Here is a 10,371-nt window from a genome sequence, read left to right on the forward strand (position 1 = left end):
TTCAGGATAGTATGACAATCTAATTAAAAGGTATTATCAAGGTGAATACTGTGGGTGGAGTTGATTACATTTTTTTCCAGGTAATTTGATGAGACTTTGGGTTGGGACTAATCATCATGATGATCAACACAAAGTGGGAGGTTAATTGTATCCTAATAATCATGATAAAGTCTATCTTGAAGTTCTGGATGATTGTTGTTACTTATTATCGAAGGCGTTTTTACAGTAGATACTTGGGTGTGGTTAGAACTTTCTTCTTCTTCTTCTTCTTCTTTCTAGCATTTCGACTGCCTCCTTTATCCTCCTCCTACCAATGGAATTATTGATAAAAAAATGATATCTTATTTTCGTATTTAACTTGAAATTTGTCATGGAAAATGTTTCCCCTGGACAAGATGATTAAGATAATCAGGTAAATATTATTTTTCTTTGGAAGAAAAAATTTCATCTTGATTGATTTGGAATTTAAATTTAATCACTTTTCCTCTCTGATTCTAAGTTTCGAGTTTGATAGTGAACTTGAGGATAATGATGATAACTATTATTGGATGATGACTTTTTCTCTTCTTTCATGATTTCGATTCTATTTATCGTTTTCGAGGAGAAGAAGAGATTTCTTTTTCTTTCTCCTCGTTCTCTTTTAGGTTTCATCATTGAAGGTGAAAATGATTTTCAACACGAATTGAAGCTAATCATCTGTGTGAGTCTCTCATGATGATCTTCATGATGATAGAAAAATGATGAGAAAATTAATTATGTTACTATTATCTTGTTTCTCTCATCCAATGTCAATACGATTCCAAATGTTCCCATAATAATATTTCTATTGGTGGATAATAATGATTACTCGGCTGAAAGAAAACCCATAAATTGATAAAACCCATGAAATTGAATAGAAATTAACACAGAGAAAACTTATATTTGAGTCGATCTGTTTAGTTACTTTTATATAAGATAACTAGAGAAAAAAGTTCAATCCATATAATGAATTATCAGCTTATCAGAATTTCATAACTTTAGATAACTTCGTGAGTTTCTTGATAAACCAATAGAGATCTTTTTTTACTAACGTATGAATAAAATAGAACGATTTGAATGATTTGAGAACCAATCATCGATTAACTTTGGATTTGTAAGACAAATCATAGTTCTTATGAAAATTTATCCGAATGATTTACGAATGAAATATCGAAGTTTGAACAGAGCAATGTTTTATATTCTTAGCATAAAACTCATAGAAAATTTGATCAGAAATTTTAACTAAAACGACTTAATTGTTTATAATTAATAATCATTAAGCATTTTTGTTCTAATGAAATTTATTATTCTAAGATAGAATAAATTAATCAGAACATTAAATCAAAGTTATGTCATGACTAATCAGATAAAAATAATTCTATTGATTTGTATTAAATACGATAATCGTTTAATAGATAGTCTATCTGTGCAAAAATCTTGTACTTAGATCACGAAAAATTATCGAATCATTTTATTCATTAAATTGATCAATATTTCTCTGAATATTTTATGCAGATGGAATTGAGATAATCATGAAATGATATTCTTTCCATTCAAATAAGCAACAGTTTCTACTCAAAGTTATTATCAAAGTTTATTTGATTACATGGAAATCACAGTTTACCTTTTTTGGTTTGTTTTTCATCTTGGTCTTAATTCAATCAACATGAATGATAATATTCACAAAGGAATCAACTTAATATCAGTAATATGTTGTACTTTTCATTTTTACCTTAATGATAAACATGAAGTCATCTAATCAGTCGGATTATGATACAACAACAACAGCATCGAGAATGATGTTTGCGTGAACCTTGTTGTAAACTCGTATTCGTGATTAAATCTGAATTATGCGTAACAAGGAAAATGTTATATCATGAAAGAAGATGGAGAAGAAGAAGAAGAAAAATGAAGATTAAGACAGAAAAAAGATGAGAGAATGTGGCTAAAAAATGGCTAAGAGGATGAAAACTGATTCTAATGTAAGATACAATAAAAAGGAAAACATCATAATGACTCTGATATCGTTTGTTATCCTCATGCTTTTTGAATGTTCATCATTTTTATGTTATTTTCATGGGAAATAAATTTTACCTTGAACAGAGAGGAACCAAGAAAAAAACGTATATATAAAAAAATAATACGAGATAATGAACATGAAAGAGATGCGGAAAAATGGGAGTGGATGAGGATGAAAAATTCATCTCTCAGAATTTGCTTTTTCCTCTGTTGAGAAATGATGCTCTAACATGCACACCTAACCTTTCCTCACCTTCTCAAAGCCACCCATCTCTAAAATATCATCATCAGCACCACTGTTATCATTAACTATCAACAGAAAATGATAATGATATGAATAGGACAGAGAGAGAGAGAGAGAGAGAGAGAGAGAGAGAGAGAGAGAGAGAGAGAGAGAGAGAGAGAGATAAAATCTGTTGAGTCACAGATATAACGATCTGAACATGGAAACCAATTAATAATCTATGCAATCAACTGATATCTGCTCAACAATAGACAAGAAAACAATCAACATGATAACAGTTACCATGAATATAACTTTAATCTGATATGAAAGAATCCAAAGTTAGGTTTGGATGAAATTGTGAAATTGCAATGTTCCAGCAATTTGATTCTAATTTGCTCTCAGGAAATGTTATTCATCTGGGTGATTAACATTTCCTTTTTAGAACTAATAATTGGAATAGAATTTTCATTTCTCCATCATTGACCATTGTTCTAAAATCAAGTTTACTCTTTTTCTTCGGAAACGGAAGCAAAAAGTTTGATAACTGTTTAGACTTATCATCATGGTTACTGAGTACACAATTGAATTAATGTCCAAAACAGTGATGACATACTAGAACAGGATGAATTGACAATCATTAGATTTTAAACCTTAAATAGTGATGATTATTGTCACAATTAATTTGATTAACAACATAAAGACTATCTCATGTGCAATAATTAGCATTATTAAAGTTAAATCTTTTATGTTTTAGTCATAATTTTACTTACTCATAATTATTATATTCAATGATTATCAACATGATTAACCAATAAATAACCATCTAATACTCGGGCTCTGACTTTGCATAATTATGAGATCATTTCGACGATGAGCTTGGTTTACAGTTCGACGTTCACACTTTCTTTGAGCTCTGAGTTTGAAATTTTCCATAGAGAAAAACTTTTCAGCTTGAAAAGCGAAAAACTGGCCTCCGGATGTATGTGTTTCTTTATTCAGTAAAGAAAAATATAAGTTAATGGACATCGAAAAGGTTCATTAAAGGCCAAATCTAACTGGACATTGTTGAGGACAAAAGAGATCAGTTAAGGTAAATTTATCTATCTGATTGGTAATCATCATCTAAAATTGGATTAGCTTTCATGTTGTTTGAGTTGCTACTGCTGATGATGATGATACTTTAACCCTTGAATTATTGAGAAACCTTTTTGTTTCAATGTCAATATTATGATAACAATCAAAGTGAAAAGGTAAATATATATTAGATTTATCATTAGTGTTCAATGACTATTGACTATTATAAGAAAATCATTAAAAGTTGAATGGTCAATTTGAGCAATCACTTATTATGTTATTATGTTTGGGGTGAATATTTTTCGTAAAAAAGTTCTGAAAACTCAACGATTCCATCATTCATGATGTTACTTGGAATCCCAAGATGCTACAACTCTGATATCCTTTTTACTATTGTCTTTTTTCATGTTTAATCATTTTGATTAACTGATAATTCATTCAACTTTTGCGTGACAATTGAAATAATCTCCATATCCATTGGATTAAATTGTTATAATATTCACAAAGAGATTACATTATTTTTCTCCCAGATTAAATATCCTCATGATATTTATTTATATTCAAAGTGATGGTTGATTAAATGTCTCAGTTTCAAATGAATAATTCAGCTTGATATCATTAATCATCGCTAATTAAAGTCCGTACCTGATAGAAGTTTTTTTCCTCCTTGTTATTATCAACAATCAGGCAAGATGAATAAGTTTACTTAAGTCATTATATCTCATGTTTTATGGACAATGAATTAATAATGAACTTACCATGTTGACCGATGTTGTTTTTTTCTGTTGTTCTTGAGACTTTGAGTTTGTAATGGTAATAGAATCGAAGAGAAATGAGATTAAAAGCTTATGATGTTTAATTTAAAGATTAATTGATTGAACAGTTAATATCTTGAGTCCTGAACTATGGTGAACATTTAGTTAATTAGCAACCAAATGGTTCATTATCATCCTCTCTCTTTCATTGATCAAACTTGATTATTATTAAAACGCATTTTGACAATCATTTAGTTAGAATTATAAATAGTCGGGATGTTCAATGTTCTATTGGCTATGTGTTCATCTATCATACATGTCAATCGATTGTATTGGTGATTAACATTTTCACTGATTAGATTTGTCAATCATACATTTTCATTGAAGACAAAAATCTTATAATCTCATTCTCTCATTAATGGATTAGCGATTTAACCACCTTGGGAAGACATTGTGAACAGTAGTAATAAAACCTCCGCTTCTGAGTGGCTCAGAAGCGGAAGTGGGGGAAAAAAAGAGAAAATGGAAGAATTTTACCCTGAATTAAATATTCCAACAAAAAACTCAAATTTCCCGGAATCGGTGAAAAAACGAATCCGAGATCTGAATTTCACAGATCCGGTATTTTTTGTTTACATTTAACATTTGATTTCATTTTAAGTTTTCTCAAGTAATTTTCTAAATATTTTTGTTGTTTTTTGCTAAATTTTTGCCCAATCGAACTTGATAAAAATGTTATTGATAAGGTTTCCTATCCTTTACCTATTCATGTTGGGTAAGTGCGATGGATTATGTTCAAGTCGTCAGCGACAAATGATTAAGGTGTCAAATGATAGGAAGTAATAGTAGTATTAATCGACATGAGTTTCAATCAATTTGAATCCGGGGATTAGATTTTATAACCTATTGGGACTTAACATTATGTTAATAGCTACTGACAATAGATTATGTTCAAGTCGTCAGCGACAAATGATATGGATGTCAAATTCAGTTTATTTCATTATTTTTTTTACTCTCATTTCAAGAAAACAACACGTCTACCTCTGATGATAGCCCTGGTCCTCTTGCCATTGTTTCAGATCCTCTGCAACAAGACATCACGTGTGATCCAACTGAGACACAAAATGATAACCGTCAAACTAGATATAATTTACGCTCAGCTACGACCAATTCGATTCCATCTTCACCGCCATCAACACCTTCGGCCCCCTCTACTTCAGCTACTGATTTAGATGAAAATAACGAGGAAGAATAAGTTGGTGGTCATGCCGAATTGGTTTTGCGATACCCAACGGGTCAAAACGTAAGTTTACTGCTATCCACTTACTTTATCGACAATAATATGAAAATTTTATCATTTAGGAGCGGACAACTCAAATAGTAAAGTACAAAAATCTATCCTATGCTGAAAGTAAACTTATTGAAATTATTGAATATGATGGCAAACCTTATTGGAGAGGTCGCTATAAAGACCCTCTTTTCGAACAAAAGGATTTAGTCGATTACGATGAGAGGAACAATGTATTGTTAAAGCGTAGAAAATATGAGGATCTTCCAGAAGAAGAGAAAAAACAACTTGTTTTTGTCAGTCAAATGGAGAAATTTCATAATGATTATATAAAAAAATACCCTTATGCTTTTGAATGTGGCTACTGTTTCACATCTAAAAGTAGAGCTGACCTTCTCGATCGTCACATTTTCGGAAGAAACAATTCTTCAAATAGATTCGCAACTGTTTGCTCAAAAAGGATCGAAACCGACAAGTTAGAGGCGCGTGATATCCATAATACTCCTCTCAGAGAACCATGGGCGAGAATCATCATAAACAATCCAATATATGGTTTTGATGATCCGTTACCACGTAGGATTGTGCGTGATTTCAATCGGTATTTTACAAAAAATCACAAAATCACCAATCCTCAAATAATTGGTGATTAATACAAATCATTCTTTTTCATTGTAATACATATAATTTTACTTTTTATCTTTTTACTTGCATAAATTTTAATCATTAAAAATTTGTAATCATCAGAAATTTGTAACCATTGTGGTCATTTTATCGAAATTGACAAAATTAAACAGCACTTCTCAAATGACTATCTATTACTCATCATTTTTCATTTTTTGTTTCTTTTCAGGTGCCCTACAAAGTTAACATCTCCACGTGGTGTAGGGTGGCTGAGTAGTTGAAAAATGGAGGCTCTGGCACAGAAAGAGAAGAAAGAGAAGAAAGAGAAAAAGAAAGAGAATGAGAAAAGAAAGAGAAAAAGAAAAAGAACCAAAACCAGAGCCAGAACCCGAACCCGAACAAAAGTTCGCCAGAACAATTTAAGGTTTATTGGAGTTTAATCTTTTTCTCAATTTTGTCGACAAAGTCGACAAAATTTTCAATAAACTTTCTGGCCTCAGCCAAATGAATTTTTAAATTTAAAATTTCATCCTCATCAATTGATGGTGATGATTGTGATGATGATTGTGATGATGATTTAGATGGAGATGATTCTGATGGCGGTGATTTTGATGACAACGATCTTGTTTGCGATCTTGTTATTGATCTTGATGGTGATGATTTAGATGAAGATGAAGATGGAGACAAAGATGAAGGTGATTTAGATGAAGATAAAGATGAAGGTGATTTAGATGATCTTGGTGATGATGAAGATGAAGATCTCGATGGTGATGGTAGTGATGATGGAGACGAAGATGATTAAGATGAAGATGAAGATGAAGAAAACGATGAAGATGAAGATGATGAATTTGATGATGTTGCATGAGATGGAGATGAAGATGAAGATGAAGATGAAGATGAAGATGAAGATGATTTAGATGATGGAGATAATGGTGATGGTAATGATTTAGATGATGATGATGAAAAGTTTTTTGGTGATGATGATGAGGTTAAAAATTTTTGATTCTCATCCAACAGGATGAGAATCTCGTCCAAATCACTGGACGAAGGCTCGAAATCCATTAGATTTCGAGCCTCTTCACAATATTGATCATCAAAAAGATGATTCAAATCGTCAGTGACGATCTGCGGTGATGATGGCGGTGAAATGGGCTCAACTATGAGGCCATTCAGATTAACTTGGGGAACTTGGGGAACGGGGAGATCAATCTTGAAAAGTCATATCCTCGAGGTGCAAACCATTCAATTAACGTTAAAATTTCCCCCTCCGGCTGTCTGCCAAAGGAATCAAAATAGAAGGCGGTTCCATTAGAATAAAAGTGCACAGAAACCCAATGTGATCCAGGTCTGTAACTAGGATCAAGATTAATTATCAGAGACCTTGGTCTTTTTAAAACTAATGGTAAACGGTTGATTGGATAAACACCACCAAAATATGCTATTTTTCTAAGTAATCTAGTTATATCAATTGTTGTTAACATTAGTAATCTAGATAATTATTCTATTATCGAAATTAAATTATCAAACTGAGCAAATACAATTATCTTATATTGCTTTGTTGTTTCCGCCGTGAATCGAATTGCTTATCTGATTGCACCTCTTTTTAATAATGATAATGACCCTGACTCACCACCAAGAGCCCCACCAATGTCAAAGGCAAATAATGTTTTTTTACTTTTGTAATCTTCGTAAGATAAATCAATCTGAGGAATTCCCTCATCTTGTCCTAGAACACGAAATAAATTTACATACTCCCTCATACAATTGTCAGGAAAATCAGGTTGATGTGGAATACTTGGTATTGTGTTTCCATCAACATTAAGAGAAATTTTTTTTATCTTTAAATTTTTGAATTTATATGGATCCATCTTTATGTCTCCAGAATAGGCACTTTCTTCAACAAATTCAATAATTAATCGACGAGGTAGAATCCCTGTGAAGATATTTTCCATTGTTGCTGAACTGAGACCTTTACTTAGTGAGAAGCTCTTGACTTCATTTCTTATGATGAAATAATTTGCATTTGAATTATTCAAAGCTGATATTATTCCAGTTTGTGCGTCAGGGAAAAGTTTAACTCGTTTCATATGAGTTGCAAGTTTAGTCAGCTTTATTCTAAATGAACCAGTTTCAGCGATTATTGGGAAACTACGGGGACTTCTAGTGAATATGAACATTAGCGGCATTCCATTGATCAATAACTTATCTTGTGTTAACATTGGTAAATGTAATCTGAAATATAACTCAATATTATTTTTTATGTAAACTGATTTATCATATCTACTAATATCTGCTTTGGTAGGATGACGAAAGAGTAGATCTTCAATGTAAGAAGTGTAGTGATACATATTATTTGCTTGTGATGTATTAACTGTACCTAGGAAGAAATCAATGGACTGTGGATATTGCAATAAAAGTTACGGAACTGCTGAGGAGGTTAATGGTCATCTTTTTGGAAGGGAAATCCACCCATGGAATAACTTTTTGTTCATCTTTTCAAAAAAAACCTTCAAATGACCTCTAGATAGGTTTATCGTGAAATGACTTCAATGACCGTGAAACTTTTTTAGAGTTGAAGGTGACATTTAGTTATATTTGTTACATATTCCGGTAACTGTTTGATCTTGAATCCAATCGTTTATGGTCTGTTTGTTTACCTGTAAAGTTCTCAGATAGTTTTCAATAGGAAATTAGCCATAATCACTTTGAGTTGTGTAAACCTTGCGATATAATCTAATGATAAAGTGATAGACTAGTATACGGAGGAAAATGAAAACTTATGACTAGTAGCATGCATCAAATCAATTGCTATAGTCTGTGAGGTTCGATGATATGCATATGATATATACATAATTTATATGGAGAAAATCTGATGACCTGTCTCGAGCAACTCCTTAAATCTAAACTTGCACAGATCAAATGTCTCACAGCGAGAACCGACAAAAACACTCTACACACATGTGTGTAGTACCAAACCTGGCCAGTTTTGCTTAAAACAGAGAAAATAGAAAGTGATAACCTGTATATTTCGAGGATATTTTCGGGCGCTTAATTTGATTGACCTTCAAATGAACTTCAAATAATGTGTATATGTGTGTAATTTGATGGATTCATTTCAACATATTATTTTAGTGGTGTATAACACCTTATATTATGATTGACTTTCAAATTACCTTGAAATTACGATCGATCAACTATTGACTAGAACACAAGTAAGATCTTATGTTCACTGACTAACAAGAAATTGTAAGAATTTTTCGGTAGCAACACCCTAAACCACGGGAAGGTAAATTCTTTTCTTGGGGCAAATGAATATTTACAATGAATATGCTTATTTACAATGGGATGATTCTATTATTTTTTGTTTTTTCGAAATTAGTTTGGTTTTTTTGGTTTTTTATACATGTATACATCTAAACTTATGGATCCAAAGTGGTCCAATACGCTTCTTGGCTCATACTGATGGTATTATCTGTTATTAGCCTGGCTATCCTATCGCTTTATTAGCGGGTATCTACCTTTCATCCAGTTGAGGTTTCAAGAAGTAGTAGAAGAAGTATCCGATTGAATTAGTTGAGCTGCTACATAAATATGACCATTAATTGAAAATTAAGAATCTCTTGGTATCTTCAATATCTTATTTGGACATGATTTGGTTATGTTGAACATTTCAATCGTATGACCAAAACAGTAAATATAAAGTTTATTATTCACAACTTTAATTTGTGGATCACCAGCGATGAAGCTTGAAAGTTTAACACAGTTATATGCCTTCCAATGTATATGGCCCCTGAAATTATATTTGTCACAAGTAGTAAATGGTGGTGGGTATAATTTTATATCCGGTGCTATCTTAGTTCCATCAATAGTACTAATTCTCTTTCCAGTTTTGTTTACCACTACATATTCCGGTCCGTGATATGGTAAGACTTTACTATACCCCCCTTTCAAATCATCTCGAAATTTTTCTGTGTATAGCTTGCATAGTGGTCTACGCATGTGTGAAAAATTTTTTACGGAAACTACTGTGGGCGGAGTTATAGCCATTTAAAAACTCAAAATCCTTAAGGAGTCTATGGGACATTTCAACTTTGCGAAAATTAGAATTGCATGAAAGTGGGATGGGCTTAGATGATAAAAATTTTTCGCATATACAGTTGACTATGAACATCTTATATACCAACTTTTAGCCGAATTCGATATTAGCAACAGTACTTACAAGGGATGTCCACGATCTGTTAATTCGATATCGATATATCGATAGTGGTAATCGATAAATCTCGATGTATCAACAACTAAAAAATATATATTAGCTGCCACTTCCGTTTCCGTTTCTGAGAAAATTTTTTAGTTTCTATTTTTTTAATGCG

The 10,371-nt window shown here is 31.9% G+C and overlaps 1 protein-coding gene across 1 annotated transcript; it reads right to left on the reverse strand.

The window, feature by feature from the left end:
• Positions 1-7,584: 7,584 nt before the first annotated feature.
• On the reverse strand, positions 7,585-8,349 carry LOC128395137 (uncharacterized protein F54H12.2-like). The gene has a single exon (XM_053355538.1). It carries the CDS (start codon positions 8,347-8,349, stop codon positions 7,585-7,587), a length of 765 nt encoding a protein of 254 aa, XP_053211513.1.
• Positions 8,350-10,371: the final 2,022 nt, after the last annotated feature.

The sequence above is a fragment of the Panonychus citri genome, unplaced genomic scaffold, assembly GCF_014898815.1.
Source record: "Panonychus citri isolate SS breed McGregor unplaced genomic scaffold, ASM1489881v1 Contig00141, whole genome shotgun sequence".
In the NCBI taxonomy this organism is placed as follows: Eukaryota; Metazoa; Arthropoda; class Arachnida; order Trombidiformes; family Tetranychidae; genus Panonychus; species Panonychus citri.